At 37.5% G+C, this 18604-nt stretch overlaps 2 protein-coding genes across 5 annotated transcripts in view; one reads left to right on the top strand and one right to left on the bottom strand.

Moving 5' to 3' along the window:
- LOC133525344 (homeobox protein extradenticle) overlaps nucleotides 1-9513 on the bottom strand; it is a 28560-nt gene extending 19047 nt beyond the window's left edge. For 2 of the 4 annotated variants that reach the window (XR_009800561.1, XM_061861630.1), the window contains exons 1-4: nucleotides 9052-9513; nucleotides 7255-7407; nucleotides 1595-1755; nucleotides 964-1064 (exon numbers count right to left, since the gene is read on the bottom strand). Coding sequence is in view for 3 of the 4 variants with exons in the window: in XM_061861630.1 (XP_061717614.1) it covers nucleotides 964-1064; nucleotides 1595-1755; nucleotides 7255-7407; nucleotides 9052-9310 (674 nt within the window). In the remaining variant the exon portion in view is untranslated. The remainder of the gene's footprint in view (nucleotides 1-963; nucleotides 1065-1594; nucleotides 1756-7254; nucleotides 7408-9051) is intronic. The other 2 variants (XM_061861641.1, XM_061861644.1) reach the window with 1 other exon arrangement.
- Nucleotides 9514-9779: 266 nt separating this feature from the next.
- Nucleotides 9780-12393, top strand: LOC133525335 (glycine--tRNA ligase). Its single transcript, XM_061861625.1, has one exon. The coding sequence runs from the start codon at nucleotides 10008-10010 to the stop codon at nucleotides 12204-12206; it is 2199 nt and encodes a 732-aa protein (XP_061717609.1). The 5' UTR covers nucleotides 9780-10007; the 3' UTR covers nucleotides 12207-12393.
- Nucleotides 12394-18604: the final 6211 nt, after the last annotated feature.

Raw genomic sequence — 18604 nt, 5'->3', positions numbered from 1 at the left:
TAATTACGTCTTAGTGAGAGTAAAAGAGAAAGATCCCCGCAATTTGCGAATTTAGGTTTTCGCGGTAGGCCCCCAGGTCCTGTCAAGTTTCAGCAGTGTTGCCAGGCGAGCGGAAGAGAATTATCGTACTTGAGTGTCAATATTATTCTACCGTTGAAAAAAATATCGTACGCTAATCAAAAAGGCAGCCCCTAAAAATGTCTAGCAAAATAAGCTTAAATTTCCAATTAATAATAAAAAAAAGACAATTTTCGTCTAAATTGCGCAAAAAATCTGTTTATGTTTGTGTATTTTTGGGATAGACTCAAACGGTATACAGGAAATTCAGACATTTTAAACTTTAAACTTACACCAAGGAGCCGAACACCCAAAATATACTAATTTTAGCCTATTTCTGAGAGAAAGTGTCATATTTTGCTTCAAATTACTAGACTTTTAAGGTGGCATCATCCAAGGGCTGAAATTATAGTACTTTAGTGTACGATAATGCTCTTTGGAACATTATGTCATACCGGGGCCCAAATTATCGTACATGTACGACAATTATCGTACGCCTGGTCACACTGAGTGTCAGTGTCGACAGAGTCAGCTAAAAACGTGTCAAACATCGCAACGTCGCGCCGATGGCCGTCCGAAGCATGGAGTGGCAACGCCGCAATGTATTTGTACACGACATTTGTCACACACACATGAGTAAAATTTATAAAAATATAACGTTGATTATTGCATGATTTCTGTATGAAACAAAGTTTTTCTATTAATTTAGCGCAAATGAATATTCGAAAGTAGATAGATGCGCAACTATTTATGTAATAATATTGTGTAATTAATTAATAAATAGCGATTGTTTTTTGTATGAAAATCGAACCACCTTAATATTGTTTACTCTATACACGTTCATACAAAAACACATAAAGGTGATATATTATTGGCCGGTACTGTATTCGATGGTATTGTACTGACCGGGAGCGCAGGATCATGACGGCCTCGCAGGTGGACTGCTTCAGCTGCATCTGTATGGAGCTGAACTTCTTGTGGATGATCTGCACCATGCGCTCGATCTCCTACGAATACAGACACAGGATTAATAAGCTGCCAAATCATCACGGTCAGTGGCATGTATGAGATGGTCGAACGCTGTGGAAACGGCTGGTAACAGTCCACATAGCTTATAGTCACACTAAATGTCTAGCTTAGTGTGGTAGGGCACAGCACAGCGGATGTCATTCCAGATCTAGAGCAGAGCCCAACTGGGGAAGTACTTCCACCTTACAGAAAACCGCAGCCAAATAACACTAGACCCTACTCATAGTGTTGTGTTCCTGTCGGTGAGTAAGGTTGCCAGAGAGGTCAACGAGGGGAGGGAGGGTTGTTAGGGTCGGCAACGCGCATGTAATTCCTCTGGAGTTGCAGGCGTACATAGGCTACGAAGACTGCTTACCATCAGGCGGGCCGTATGCTTGTTTGCCACCGACATTATATATATATATAAAGTATTCACAACCAAATTGTTGCTTGAGGCCAAAGTGGCTCCACAATTAAAGTCCGCGACTGTTACATTGTACATCTGTGTGTAATAGGGAAGGCGACTGACCTTGGGCGTGATGGGCCGCGTGCGGCTCTGCTCCCGCAGCAGGTTCATCACGTGGGTGGTGAACTCGTTGCAAGCGTTCTCGTACTTGTCGAGCTCCTGGTGGTAGATCTGCCGGATCTGCGCGAGCTTCGCGCGATAGTCGGAGTGCTCGATGGCGTTGTCTGCAATAGATGGGTTAGGTTAGACGTGTGTTACGTAACATTATAAAGTGTGACCGAGCCTATGGACTCTAAATTCAAAACTGTTGATAAGCAATAGTACATTACTATTAGAGGACGGGAAACGAAAGGTTGCAGGCCAAGTAGATATAGACGGCCGAGCGCATAGCGAGGTCGATAGGGGATAGGGATACGCGGCCGGCAACCCCGTTTCTCGCCGAGATTTGTATAGTGCTTTTCTCAAACTAGCAATGAAATAATAAAAAAAAAAGATGATGATGTTGATGATTATTTCATGTCCTAATGTGATAGGTATTCTGTGTGTGGGGTATTGAAGGGGAACAAAAATTTTATTATTTATACGCTTCGACGCACGGTTTAGGAGATACAGCCCTATATTGATTTCTGCATGACTAAAAAAAAAACTTTATGGGGCTGTATCTCCTAAACAGTGCGTCGTGGCGCAAAAATAATGAAATTTTTGTTCCCCTTCGAAACCCATACATAATATTTAACAAACAAAATAAAAGAAAAAAAAACGCAAAAAAGACAAAAAAAAAGCATATAGCAGAATAGTACGTATGGTTCATTTTTTTTTATGGTTGAATGCCAAGACGTGCCATAATTTGACGTTTAAAAACAAAAGAAGGTCGCTTTACAGGCCTAGGTGTGTAAGGCTGTATGAAATTCCTTTACATATCATCTTCACTCATCGCACCTGATATTTAGTATTTCCGGACCTAATTTGAAGTACGTCATGTCAACATTTCATTACAAGTTTGAGAAAAAACTCATTTTGCGTGCATACTATAAAATAAGCGATTATATCATGGATAGGGATGTTTGGCAATGATAACGTTCTGCATTAGCAATCTAGTGCATCAGATTTCTATAAGAAAGTACTTAAATTTTATTTTTTTATAGAATGCATGTTAGTTATAAGATGCAATCTTTTGAAAAGATGTGACCCGCCGAGTTTCTTGTCGGTCCGATATTGGGATACCCTCCTACAATTTAGGAGGGATTGAAAGACTTCTCGGGTCAGAGGTGTAGGGTTAGAGCCGGCGCAGCTTTATTTGACGTTCATAAGCGCATTGTAATATGCCTACTTGCAGGCGCGGATACAAGATTTGGCTTAGGGGGGGGCCATTTTGAGAAAATCATATATTTTAGCACAGAAAATAAAATTTACTCAATTTAGTAATGTGAGAGCCAGGGTTTTAGGGGGGGGCCATTGCCCCTATGGCCCCCCCCTTGTATCCGCGCCTGCCTACTTGAAAAAAAAAACTATCTTTAAAGGGAACCTTTAGTGTAAAGTCTGAGTGGCCGTTCGCTCGTCGGGGCGTGCAGCGTGGCGTCGGGCTCATAAGTGCTGTGAGCAGCGTGCACTAAGGCCGCTCCTATACGTTTGCATTTGTTTAACGCCCAACTTTAACGTCCACACAGGCCTTACACTTAGAAATACACTATCCTTTGAGGAAAGATAGATTACAATATGTCTATCATCGCTAGGCAATCAAAAACAAAAACTCAGTGTCAGTGGTACTGTTTTATAAAATAATTCGCTAAGATCAATGACGAAATTATCAGATAATTAGACAGAATTAAGTCATCTGGATTATTGAGCTTACAAATTTGAGTAATATTATTTATAGATATCGTGTTAATACCATGTCGATAAAGGTTAGATTAGACAAATCTGCGCGTCATTGTGGATGACACGAACTATAACACTAATAACACATTCATCCATCTAGTGTTGGTTAAGACTAGTGTCCGTTGAGTCCTCTGCTTTAAGACTCCATGGTGTTATCTAGACTCACATCATGATTAACCCTTTGAACGCTTTATGTCATAAACATAAACTTATGTTACTTTTGTATTTCATGCTTGAGCTGATGGCCTAGTTGCCAATGCTCGTAATAAATTAAAAAAAAAAAAAAACATAAACATCACTCAAACGCTCCCGGACTAATGTAAACCTTACTCGAAAGTGTGAAGGTAACTGCCATAACACCTATTTAGTGTTCTAGGCGTTAAAAAGGTTAAGTCGAAGCTTGAGTTCTTTGTTATTAGAGATCAGAGTCTTTTGTAGAGCCTTGGGTCCTTTCACATATAAAATTGCACTGTCTTCATTTAAAATTCATGGGTTAGGTATAACGCTTACTTTCTTTATTGCTATTATTATTTAGATGAAACTATATAAGTCGGAGTCTTTATTCGGGAGACCGAGTCCTTTTGAGTTGCGCATAAAAAGACCTAATAAAGGACTCGATTCGGGACTTAAAATACTCGGAAGTCTTTTTAGCACATCTCGTAAAATGGAATAGAGTTCTTTAAATTCAGATGCTGTCGTTTTTGTCTATTAAAGATTATTAAGAAAAATATATTTAAAGCATGTTTTTTAAGGTATGTTTGCTAAGTGGCGCGCCCGGGCGGACGGCGGACCGTCGCCAGCGAGTTAATGCGTCCGAGATTTTGAATTTCGAACGAGGATTATAAAAATAAAAAAGTGTCAATGAGTTTAAGAATAAATTAGATGCGCACAATGCAAATTCTACTCAACACTGAAAATTTTATTGATGACTCTGGATACAGGCATTATCAGTTTTTTCAACTGCATGCCTGCTTTACAAATAATAAATAAATTGTTCGAAGTTGGACTACTTTCTCTAAAAAGACAACTTCCTTATACTGTGTCTAAACACAAAACACACAGTAGTGTAGTGATGAAATAAAATAGCTTCTCACCAACCGTTACTCTCCAAGTTAAGTAGAAAACAGTTTGTTTTTGAGGGCAACCAAGTCACTGCTATGAACGGTGTCCGCATAAGTGATATAATGGTGATGTAATCTATTTGTTTCTTACTTTATCAATAATATCAGTGTAATTATAAAAGAACAGTGTACATAAGACAGGTTAAAATACAATGAAATAAAGTACAAATGAGAACAAATGAATGCACAAAACAAAGAACTATAAGAACTCCGATCTTAAAGCCAATACACGCCAGTTCCGTATGCAGCATACGTTCGTTTGTCTGTAATGTCACGTCGTTTACAACATATGCGTATATTTGTGGTTCAACCATGACTTTAAAATTTACATTACGGCCCAAAGAATCTGGAATTTCCTGGACTTCAACGGGCATCAGTAATGAACTTTAAAGGGCTGTCACAATAGATCAATGCCTGGTCGACGACGTGGCAATAAAAGGCCCACGAACTACAATAATAATAAATAAAATCACTTTAAAACTGACCTTCGTACTCCATCGCAAATGAACAACCACGGAAATGTGAGAACAATGAATATAAGTAAGAGGGTACTTATATTGATAACTTCACATCGCCACTCGTTTCCAAAGTACCCCACAAGTTATTAATACCCTCAATATCAAAAGCAAGTTTATATTAAATATTACATAATATAATGATAAGACGTTATTTTACTGCTTCTTCGGTAAATATAGAATATAAATGAAGTATATAAGTTTAAAATAACTTTAAAAGGAAATGGGACCACTTCCCCATACTAACGTAGTCCCCATTTTCGTCTCTGGATATTGACATGATGGAAAATATTTTTACATAATTTGATGTATATTAACCATAGCTATGCACCTACGTTTGACTTTTTTCGATTTTGATTATTGTAATAATTAGGAGCGAATACAGATTTCATACAAACTTTTAAATGCTCCTAACTATTATAATAATTAGAAATTCGAAAAAAAAAATAGCTGTGATTGATACACACCAAAATGTGTCAAAATATTTACAAATGTTAATATCCAGAGAGGAAAATGAGGACTATGTTTGTATGAAAAGGCGATTTTGCATGAGTCTTCCACTTTCGTCCTTATCCACCAAATGTAGGTATCTTTCTCTTTTACTCCAATTAATGCGTAATAAAAATGACAGAGAAAGAGCCCCGGGATTTGCGAACTTCGGTGTTTGCTTTAGACCCTATGTATCTATTTATATCTTCTGCCCTTCTTCTAACCTTTTGTATATTTCCAATATTTCTCTAATCTGCTCAAAAGTTAACTGGAACAGATCCTTTAAAGGGATAGGTGATCCTGTATTTTTCTTAATATCTGTTTCCATTCCCATAACCTTTATTTTCAGCACTACATGAGTGGATTTTATACATTATGTAAAAGATGGTGGCTTCATTTTACATTTAACACAAACACTGTAATAGTAGAATTAGTACTGACCTCCTTTTTGGGCCAATAGGTATGCATTGAGACCAAAAAGAAATGTGCATAAGTATTCATATCAATAAAGTAAGAATCAAACATAGCTTAAACATGAGCTTATAATAATCACTTAATAGAAGTAAATTATAATAAGTCATTTTATAAGGTCTTATTTGTTTATTTTACTAGGCTGACAATCCTTGACCTAGCCTAGGAATACAACATGACCATAGCCTATGAAAACATCTTACGCACAAGTTGATCACAGTATTTCCAACTAATATGCAAAGTATTATACCAATCTGAATAATCTTAGAGAAATTGTGACAGAGGCCGGCAAAACATCCCATCTTGTAGCTTGTCATAAGGACGCCTTGTCAGGTTATTCGTATAAAGAAGCAAATCTAGTCCTTATGGCAAGCGACAAAGTGGGACGTGTTGCCGGCCACGGTCACTTTTTATTTATCGTTTTTATTTTGATTGTATTTTCGTAAGTTTTTAACATTGTAAGTTTATATTTTGGAGTTTGCATTTACCTACCTACTCTTATTCTAATTGTATTGACAATCCTTATTGTAGCTATAATTTAATTTCATTAGTATTGTTATTATTTGCTGTTTTATTTTATTTTGATGATCATGATAGAAATTCTTTTATTTTTTACAACAATGCAAACTTATTAAGTAATTATCTTTCATGAAATAATAATCTAATCTAATCAATAGAATTAATGATTACTTATAAAACTCTACATAGTAACTATCTTTTTTATTAGAGACCACTCCCAACCTATGCAACCTATGTTGATTATAAGCAAATATTAGTACTGTAGGCTGCCTGCACCTTCTTTAAAGTATCAATGTCAAGTTTAAGTTTCCGATTTAGGCCACAAGATGGCAGATCCTCCAACGCGCATGGTCCCCATACATGTTAATTAGTTATAATTTTTTTTTCTTTATCTGCCTTTAACAGGCAAGTTTGAAAATCCTCAATTCAAGCCTCATCCCTCATCACCAATCTATAGTACAATTAGTACAAAAAAAAATAGGTTCCTTCCCTATAAAAGATTAACACCTGCAAATACGAACAGGTTGAATTTGACAATGTCAGTGTTGAGTTTCACACATGAAGAGAGTGTTCAGTATATATATTTTTTTAAATATTTTTATTAAAGGCCCAAAATTCTAGATGCACACACATCCGGTGTGCTCTAGACTCAGTAATTCTATCTGGTTCAGACATTGTCCAGAGGCAAAGGTCATGCTGCAAGTCATCATAATACAAAAGTGCAAATTACCCCATTCTCCTGCCGCAGCAGAGGCGGAGGCAGCGGCGCCAGCACCGCCACCCTTCTCTGGCCCAGCAACACCCTCAGCAATCAGCATGTTGTCCAAGCGCATCAGCTGTGGGTCCGGGGGCTCCTCCTCTTGAGTGTTGCGGAGTGACAGTACTACAGCAAAACAATCATTGATCACACATGTGTTAACAATCTATTAACTTTATCTGTAGAATGTTTAATAATTACACACACAATCAAATAAATTACAGCAACCTTTCAGAATTTATAGAGAATGTAAGGAAATTCTTTGCCTGAAAAGTTTTAGATAACTGAGGGTCGTTATTTCATAGGGCAAATTAAATGTGTGACTGGAATCAGCAGTGTCTAAAAAGGGGTGACATTAACTATCAATCATCTTTATTGAAACAAAATTATTAGGTCTGTTAAGTCCTTAATTTATTGTTATTGCAATTAAGGGCTTCTAACAAATACAGTTTCATAAGTGCATTGAGACTGGCTAGGCCCGTCAGTGTGAGCAGAATCCTGATAAACAATATATAATAATAATATAATAATTCAGCCTATATACGTCCCACTGCTGGGCACAGGCCTCCTCTCATGTGCGAGATGGCTCGGGCTATAGTCCCCACTCTAGCCCAATGTGGATTGGGGACTTCACATACACCTTTGAATTTCTTCACAGATGTATGCAGGTTTCCTCACGAATGGGTTCAAATCCTGGCTCGTATCAATGAGTTTTTCGGAAATTATGTATGAAATATCATTTGATATTCAACACTAGCTTTTCGGTGAAGGAAAACAATATGTAGCATGGCAATTTAGCTGCTGGATTTGACTGTATCAAGCAAGCTTATGTAAAATTGTACATATCACTTTCTATTCATTGCTCAAGTTACTTTTATCGAAGAGAATTGAGTATAGAGGCATATTGTCAAAGTAAATTTTGTAGTCTACTAAATTTACTGCCATCTTTTGACACAGGACTAAAACTCTTAGAATGACATATGCCTATTTGACCAATATTCTTTGAATGATGTGTGTTAAATATCAAACAGTGCCATGATTTACTCAAGTATTGGCCAAAGTTAATTGAGGGCTAGTAATTCACCATCTATATAAGCATACATTTTTCTTTATTTATCGAGGCATGTTTCTTTTTTAGACTTTATCTTCTACAGAGGTATATAGTATATTTTTGCTTTTATGTACAAAACAATTCATGTTGTTTGGCCACACATATAGTTATTGGCAAAATGACTTAGGCCTTATTTAAGCTAAAGTATGTAACAATATATACAATAATGCATATAAAATATGCAATAACTTAAGTAAAATTGTTAAAATTATTTCAATGAAATGCTACCTAAAAATCCCCTTTAAAACTATGCTTGACACACTTTAATTAGACCAACTGGTAGTACCAAAATTAGCATGGTAATATAGAAATATAAGGATTTAACTGTCTAACAGTGCAAAATAAATACCATGCATGGAAAAACAACCACATAGTGGTATAATATGAAACCAGTGTTAAATGGATGCTCAAATAAATATAAAATTAGACATCAATATCTGCAGCAATGTGTGTAAATCACTTAACACACTATAGTAATAAAAACTTAGGACAGGACAGATAACAGTCATTTAACTATCCAGGTGACTACAGCTACTGGAATTAACATTTCATGGGCTTTAGTCCTAGTGAAGCATGAACACAACATTTGTTAAATATCATTGCCAGAATTCAAAGTCAACATCAGGGTAAAGAATAACTAGCATAAGTAATGAAGTTACCTGTCTTCTCCTTGATCTCGCACAGCACCGAGAAGAGGGCTGGCTTCATCCTGTGGCAGTTGAGCGTGTGCTTGCGGGCCTGCGCCTCGTCCAAGCTCTGGTCCGTGATATTCATGATCTGCTGCAGGATCTCCCCGATGTCCTGCTTGCGTGCCTCGCCATCCCCTGCCGCTGGCGCGCCCTCGCCCCCGGCCAACCCGTACCCTTGAGGACCCATCAGCCCGCCGCTATGCGCCATCATTCTATTCGGATCGTCCATCTCTTCACGTAAATAAACTCTATCCTTAAACACTAAATACGTATACCAATTTGTACGCTGTTAAAACGATTGCCTAATAAAAATAATTAGATAAAAAATACAACAGTCTCCCGACGGGAGAAAAGCCACAGCTTCTCAAGCAATAAAATGGCCGACTTCTTTGTGCTGTCAAATCTGAGATATGTATCCGAAAAGAAAACAAATAATTAAAACTATTCCTATCACGCTTCATCTCACAATTGTTTAAGCTGTGATTTAAAGAGTGAAAGAGATGGTTAAATAAATGTTGCCATACAACAGATGCACAAAATTGATTTCATGGCTTGTCGCTGCGTCGTAAAGCTTGTTTGGATGCAGATAAAATGAGCCAATAAAACTTTATCACAACATTTTCTCACTTTTGTTTTTATTTTGAAAACACAGTGATTTGTGATATTGAGCATTTATCAATAATAAGATGAATTAAAGGACTCTTAAGGAATCGATTGAAGGTAATTTTTTAATATGAAAATTTAATCGCACACGAACGCAGCGCAGCACAAATTTGACAACGACAGCTGTTGAAAAAGAATGTACCGTGAACGTGGCTTATGCATTTCATCACTCACGTTCTTTCACCGTCAGCCACCACGCGAACAAAAACCTAATTACCGGCGAACATATGTGAATAATATGTAAACGCACACACGTCATATAAATGAGAAACCTTTCCTCCCTATTTCATAAGTGTAGTGTACTTAGTAAACTTTTGCCAGTTGTCGTAACACCGCGCCGCCTATCGCACCAGCTGCAGCAGTGGGGCAGCAATAAAGTCCACAGGAAGATCAAAATACCAAATCCTCTTCGTGAAATAATCATGGCTGACCCCAAGATCGAGGAGATCCTGGCGCCGCTCCGCGCGAGCGTGAAAGAGCAGGGAGATTTAGTGCGTAAACTGAAAGAAGAAAAGGCTCCTGAAATCGACGTGAAGAAAGCCGTCGCCGAGCTCAAAGCGAGAAAGAAAATTTTAGAAGACAAGGAACTAGCGTTGGCGCCTACTGAAGAGTCTTTCGATCGCGCCAAGATGGAAGATCTCATCAAGAGGAGATTCTTTTACGACCAATCTTTCGCTATCTATGGAGGTATCACTGGCCAGTTCGACTTCGGGCCGATGGGTTGCGCGCTGAAAAGCAACATGATCCAGCTGTGGAGGAAGTACTTCATTCTCCATGAGCAAATGTTGGAAGTGGACTGTTCTATTCTCACACCAGAGCCCGTACTGAAGGCTTCTGGGCATGTGGAGAGATTTGCTGACCTGATGACTAAAGATGTGAAGTCTGGGGAATGCTTCCGGTTGGACCACTTGATCAAGGCGCATCTAGAGAAGATCAAAAGTGAGAAGAATACAAAACCTGAGCTCAAAGCCGAGATTGAAGATATCCTTGTGAAGCTTGATGGCATGACTGCTGATGAGATGGCTGCACTGATGAAGAGGTTTGAAATGAAATCTCCAATCAGTGGCAATGAGCTGACACCACCAATTGAGTTCAATCTCATGTTCAATACTCAGATTGGCCCTTCGGGCCTTATCAAGGGATTCCTCAGACCTGAAACTGCTCAAGGCATCTTTGTTAATTTCAAGCGCCTCCTAGAATTTAACCAGGGTCGCTTACCGTTTGCCGCAGCACAGATTGGCAACTCATTCAGAAATGAGATCTCTCCTCGTTCTGGCCTGCTCAGAGTGAGAGAATTCACCATGTGTGAGATTGAGCACTTCTGTGACTCCAAAGACCATCCCAAGTTTGAGGCAGTCAAGGACACTAAGATGCTGTTGTACTCTGCTGACAACCAGGAGCAGGGGCGGCCAGCTGAAATTGTCACTATCGGAGAAGCTGTGGCTAGAGGCACAGTCAACAATGAGACCCTTGGTTACTTCATGGCTAGAATTCATTTGTATCTGTTAGCTGTAGGTATTGATGCTAACAAGCTTAGGTTCAGGCAGCATATGGGCAATGAGATGGCCCACTATGCCTGTGACTGCTGGGATGCTGAATGTCTGTCCAGTTATGGCTGGATTGAGTGTGTCGGCTGTGCTGATAGATCTGCCTATGATTTGACACAACACACTAAAGCCACTGGTGTTAGATTAGCTGCTGAAAAGAAACTGCCAGCTCCTAAACAAATAGTGGTTGTAGAAGCAGTTGCTAACAAAGCTGCTATTGGCAAAGCTTTCAAGAAAGATGCTAAAGTAATCAATGACTCCCTGGCTGCCATGGATAATGCTGCTTTGGACCAACTACAAAAGGAACTAAATGCAGAAGGAGCCTACAATCTCATTACACCAAATGGCGAATTCAAGCTTACGGCCGATCTTGTCAGCGTCAAGAAATCAGAAAAGACGATTCATGTAGAAGAGATCATACCTAGCGTGATTGAGCCATCCTTTGGGGTTGGAAGGATTTTATATTGCTTGTTGGAGCACAATTTCAAGATGCGCGAAGGTGATGAACAGAGGACGTACTTCTCGCTACCCCCTACTGTAGCTCCCATGAAGTGCGCAGTACTGCCTCTGAGCGGCAATGCAGAGTTCCAACCATTTGTTCGTGAGCTCTCTCAGGAGTTAACATCTGCAGATGTGTCCCACAAAGTGGACGATTCCTCCGGCTCGATCGGCCGCCGCTACGCGCGCACAGATGAGCTCGGCGTGCCATACGCCATTACCGTCGACTTTGACACGACGAAGGAACCTCACACGGTGACCTTAAGAGAGCGGGACAGCATGTCGCAGGTCCGACTCCCTCTAGCCGACGTCCCGAACGTCGTCCGCGACCTGTCCAACAGCAAGATCTCCTGGGCCGATGTTGAGGGGAATTACCCTAAGTTCGAGCAGCAAGAAACCAAGGGAGCGGCCGCGTAGTATGAGGCATTCTGACGCAAACAGATGTTTGTCCAAGTGTCCTATGTGACGCAATCGAGGTGCACTCTCCTATAGTTAAGCTTAATTGTGCGTTTGTTTCAGAATTTTCACCTACAAAATCATATTTTCAGTTGGAACATTCTTTGTATTTATTTTGCAGTCTACAAATAAACATAAAATTACATTATTGTGTTCGTTTTTCTCAAAGACCTGTTGCGTTACTATTTTTTCAACACACTTACACTTGCTCAAAACGCCGTTTTTATTCCACCGATTTTAGGCTCATAATCCTAGATATTAAACACGCGTGCTTTTTCAGAATATTATAACACTCGTGCTTTTTCATTATATTATCCGACTGAGTTAAGAAGGTAACTGATTGCTAATAATAAGCATGGAATCGGAGCCTTCTTAATTTGGTCGAGTATAACATTTTTTTTAACCAACTATTAGGTTTCAAATGTTAGTTCAAAGACGTTTTATCACACCAAACATAATTTATAGATTAAATTATCTCGTAAATTACATTTATGAATAAACAACATTTTATCGATTTGAACTCCATCCGTCGAATAGAAATACGAAAATATTAGGTTTTTTTAATTGGCTGTTAGTCGATTTTGTTCGCGCCTTTGCCTTGCGCGCGCATTGGAATCGTGCGTAAAAAAATAACGCGCCAGCCATTTTCCGTATTGGTCATAAAATTGTAATTTATTTTAGTTTATGTATTGACGAACGAAAAGGTCATTTTCAAGCATTGAAAATGAAGAACACATAAAATTGACGCTGCCAGTAATACTAATAGAGGCAAGAGCCGAGAACGATAGCATTTTACATCAAAATCGGGTGAAAAATATTTGGCGGCATATGAAACTTTTATTCAATGGAAAATCAGCAAAACGCCCAGTCTTTCTTGGAAAATGTGTTGGTAGCTTACTTCAATGAGCTGGCGAATAAGTGCCTACAAGCCCAGCACGCTTTGGTGCAATTATTCGATATTAAAACTGTAAGTCACCATTTTGAAAATTGTACTTTTACTGTTTTGACAAACGCCGTATGAAACGCGTGTTCATTGGTCATTACCCACATCGGCTTTCTTATTGCGCGCTCGCTTACAGCTCGCGCGCACAATATTGCCTCGTGTGTAATGACTAACTTAGCACACTTGTATCTTAATGTACTATTACAGTACATATGGTGCTACTTTTCCGCACTAGTGCGAAATTAGCATATTACGTTACTGTATCGAACATTTAAAGGGCTATATGTACTGTAAAACGTTGTACAATACATGTGCGAATAGGTAATTCGCAACTTGTGTCGATTTAAAACACTCCCTTCGGTCGTGTTTTAAGTTATCGCCACTCGTTTCGAATTTCCTATTTTTCGCACTTGTATCGTAATGTACTAATTATGACTTTTTTTATAACTGACCATAACACTATTAAGTATTCTTCCACGTCGACCACATGTCGACATACGAGACAAAATTAAACATTATAAAAGCACTTTAAAAATTTGGCAAACGATAGGAAACAAAATGGCGTGTAACAAAAGCTTAGTAAATACTTTAATTGATTGGTTTTTGATTTATTGCAAAAATCTTCACTTCTTAGTAAAAAGACGTTCAAAGCGCTGCGAAGGTAGGTACTCCCTTTTGCTTGTAATGTACAGTCACGTCTGAAAACATCGACACGATTGAAGTGCCAGAAATATATATACACGAATTTATGGCCCATATATTAGGGTAGTGTATACATATTTTTGGCACTTTGTCCGTACCGATATTTTCAGACGTGACCGTACATGATACTTACTAATTAATAGTAATAGCCCTCGTTTGGCCTGTTCTGACAGAATGGTAACTACGAAACCCTACACTGAGCATGGTCCGAAATGCTCTTGGCCGATTTATTTATTTCAGTCAGAAAGAAGACAACGAAAAGAATTTTGACCCAGTTACGGTAGTCAATATTTTAGATTATTTATCAAGTTTTCATGGCCCATATATTAGGGTAGTGTATACATATTTTTGGCACTTTGTCCGTACCGATATTTTCAGACGTGACCGTACATGATACTTACTAATTAATAGTAATAGCCCTCGTTTGGCCTGTTCTGACAGAATGGTAACTACGAAACCCTACACTGAGCATGGTCCGACATGCTCTTGGCCGATTTATTTATTTCAGTCAGAAAGAAAACAACGAAAAGAATTTTGACCCAGTTGCGGTAGTCAATATTTTAGATTATTTATCAAGTTTTCACGATTATTTGTTTAAATATGCCACTTGTAGAGGAGAACCGCAGGACGGACATACACATACAAAACAATTTTTACCCAAGTTGAAACGGATTTCGTTTTCATTTTAAATGATGCCTGATTTAGGTAAATGTGCATAAAAATCTTTAATAAATATAAAATTCAAAATTATTCAATAAAGCACTTAACATACATCTAAAAGACAAATCTTTCTATACGCTGCAGGAGTTTTTTGATAATGGAACGTTAAATTAATACCTATGCTAAGGGCTGATTTAGACGGCACGCGAACTCGCATGCGATTTAAGTTACATTGAGGACTATTGAGGTTACGAGCAAATACCGCAATGTAATTAAACTCGCGTGCGAGTTCTCGCACCGTCTAAATGGGCCCTAGAGTAGGTAACTTAGCTCTTAAGTACTGCCTGTCATCTCAAATAACTGTCTGTAAATCTTTGTACTAGTTTGTTATTTAGTTACAAGACTGCTGCGCCCTTGCAGGGTACATATTATGTAATTTTGTGTACTTACCTAATATGATTGCAATAAATGCTTTGTCTTGTCTTGTCTAGGTACTTTATTAAGTTACATTTTTTGTATCTCATAATTCTTAAACATAAAATATGTTTCGCTCCATAACCATCCTCAACGAGGAGTTTCGACTGGAGCGCGTGTTGTCTGACCGACGCAGACTGTCTCGCTTCGACTAAAAAAACGTGTAAGAGATGAATCGCTTACAGTAAATAATACTTAGAATACATTTGATTTATTTTATTTTAATAGGTAATGCCTTAATAATACTTAAATTACACAATTCTACACTGCAGTGCAAGTTGTTCCAGATGTGTACGCAATTTTCTTTTCCAAAATATAGTTATTATAATATTTTTTTATTATTTTTCCTAGGCTATATTACTTGTTTAGAATGACATATATTTTTAACAAGGTGATTAAAAATCCCACGCGGTAAAGGGTTAACTAGTGCTGACAAGCAAGATTATGTTTATTTTATCATATTTTGCCATACGTTTGCTAGAAAATATACTTAATGAGGTTTTAATCGTATAATTTTATTTAATCAAAAAGCGGCCAAGTGCGAGTCGGACTCGCCTGTGAAGGGTTCCGTACCATTTATGACGTATTAAAAAAAACTACTTACTAGATCTCGTTAAAACCAATTTTCAGTGAAAGTTTGCATGGTAATGTATATCATATATTTTTTTAGTTTTATCATTCTGTTATTTTAGAAGTTACAGGGGGGGGGGGGCACATTTTACCACTTTGGAAGTGTCTCTCGCGCAAACTATACAGTTTAGAAAAAAATGCTAATAGAAACCTCAATATCATTTTTGAAGACCTATCCATAGATACCCCACACGTATGGGTTTGATGAAAAAATATATATATAGTATATGTTATGACGTATTAAAAAATACTACTTACTAGATCTCGTTCAAACACTTCAAACCAATTTTCGGTGGAAGTTTGAATGGTAATATACATCATATATTTTTTTTAGTTTTATCATCCTCTTATTTTAGAAGTTACAGGGGGGGGGGGAGGACACACATTTTACCACTTTGGAAGTGTCTCTCGCGCAAATTATTCAGTTTAGAAAAAAATGATATTACAAATCTTTAATCATTTTTGAAGACCTATCCATAGATACCCCTCACGTATGGGTTTGATAAAAAAAAAATTGAGTTTCAGTTCTAAGTATGGGGAACGCCCGAAATTTATTGTTTTTTTTTTCTATTTTTGTGTGAAAATCTTAATGCGGTTCATAGAATACAGCTACTTACCAAGTTTGAACAGTATAGTTCTTATAAGACGAACGAGTTACGAGTGGGTAGGCAGTGTTTTAAAATAAAAGGTTGGTTCGTTAATTTAGTTAAATGGCAAGTATTCCAGATACTAAACGTGCGTGAACGCCAAAAATGTAATCGAGTAGATTTATAAGAGTGCTGCGTAGAGGCTTACTCGCCATAAAAAATATAATAAAATGGATCCACGCCCAAGTGGCATTCGGGGTTCGTTCACATGTACTCCACAAGCTGTGTAAGTCAGCTGTATAAGAGCTGTATAGCTTGCTATAATGCTCTTATAGAACCAGTTTGGGCACAAATTAGACAGCCTTAAGTTCACTATGGCTGTACATTAGCAGTATAATAGCATTATAATCAGGCCTCGGAGTTTTTTTAGCACGGTAAGACTAAGGAGAGCTATGGAGTCTTTGTTAACATTAAAATTAAGTTCATACTCATACTCATCCTCATTAATTTAGTTCATAAAATAAATAATAGCTATAAAAAATACACCACCATCTTCATTGACGAGTAACAAATAATATGAAGGTAAACAACCCCATAGAATTAACAATCAATATCCATAGAACACGTAGCTATAGGAATGAGTTCTTCAAAATCTTCACATGGTACGTGTACGTTGTTTATTTCATCAGTCCAGTTGTAAAATGTGTAAATAATTGAGACTTTTTCCATGTTCTCTGGAGTGAAACATGTTCTATGTTGGTCAAAAATCCACTTATGACACGAAAAAGATCTTTCCACATCGACTGAAGTTAAAGTAGCATGTTTTAGAACTTCCTCAAATTGTTGTGAGCTTGCCATCGTTCGTATTTCATTAATATCTGGGTTCCTTTGGAGAACTTTTACAAATTTATCTCTAATCGTGTCAGGGCCGAAACATGTAAAAAATTGTGTAATGTCGTCTATTACTTGAATACACATATACATATACATACACATATACATATTATTACTTTTTTATAATATAACATTTAATTAAATATATGTAAACAGAATTAATTACATATAAGTAGTCTAAGTATTTATAAAACGATTCGGACGAACTTAATTAATGAGGATGAGTATGAATTTAATTTTAATGTTAACAAAGACTCCATAGCTCTCCTTAGTCTTACCGTGCTAAAAATACTCCGAGGCCTGATTATAATAGCAGTTTAAGTAGTAACATCGGACTTAAGGCTGACTAATGGCACTATATGGGACGCAGTGTGAACCATACAACGTACATGAGTGTAATAAAGAGTAACAAGTGGCTAAATACACAGCTATCACAGTTATAAAATCCGACAAAAGTACTCCAGTGCTACCTAAAATTCACGTGGGTCCATTATATTTCTTTATTTTATTTATTCCTCATTAGTTTGGTTTTTTGTGTGCCATCCGGCGGATATCCTTTGGATAAGTTTTATGATAACACGCGGTAAGTACCTGTTTTAAATTCTTAATAATGTTAAATGCTATGGGAATGCAAGTTTATCGTGAAATGTATACATATTTACAGCTAAAATATTCACGCGCCTCTGTAAAAACGCGATATTCATTTTAAAATATTTAAAACTGGCTGAGAGGAAATCAACAATTTTCAGTTTTTGACATTATATTGGCATTATAATTATACTACGGTAATTAATTATAGCATGAAACCAAAACTCAATCGCTCTATCTGCGTATTTTGTGATAAATCTGCATGATAATTTTGGAGATTTATTTGGTAAATATTTTAGGTTACGCAGAACAAAATGGTGGAAATGAAATACGGCTATGTGAACTGATATAACTCCAATTTAATGCGGTGAGCGTATAATAGGTTCACATGTGTTCTGTTAGAATGCTGTTACCTATATAAAGTCCCACATTTGTACCACTACAGAGCCAATGTCTATAAATTTATTCTAATGTGAACTAATGTACAGCTAGTAAAAAAAGGTTATTTTAATGATCACAAACAAGTCCTACTACAGCTACTAGCTGTATAACAGTCTCAAACAAGTAAACATAACAGCTTTTGGCTTTATAAATGACCATGTGTGTTCTATTAAAATGCTAGCTCTACAACATCGTACAAGTAGGCTGTTAAACAGCGGTTGCCGTATCTCTACCCTCCTATAATGCTCTTAGTCAGACGGCTGACTAAAGGATAGTTGTTAGAGTATTATAACACCAACAGTCGTATAAAAGTATAACTCTACCCTCCTATAAGTCCCTTAGACAGGTATAGGTGTTATTAATCGCAATAATGCAGCTTATACATCACGAGTGAACTGTAATAATGCTTCAAGTACACCTGGGAACTAAATGTGTACTCT

This window comes from Cydia pomonella, chromosome 1 (genome assembly GCF_033807575.1).
Source record: "Cydia pomonella isolate Wapato2018A chromosome 1, ilCydPomo1, whole genome shotgun sequence".
In the NCBI taxonomy this organism is placed as follows: domain Eukaryota; kingdom Metazoa; phylum Arthropoda; class Insecta; order Lepidoptera; family Tortricidae; genus Cydia; species Cydia pomonella.
This window is presented reverse-complemented; position numbering and strand designations above follow the sequence as displayed.

Bases quoted from the DNA above. Each gene is read 5' to 3' on its own strand.
- LOC133525335 (XM_061861625.1), top strand. From the start codon at position 10,008: ATGAGAAACCTTTCCTCCCTATTTCATAAGTGTAGTGTACTTAGTAAA.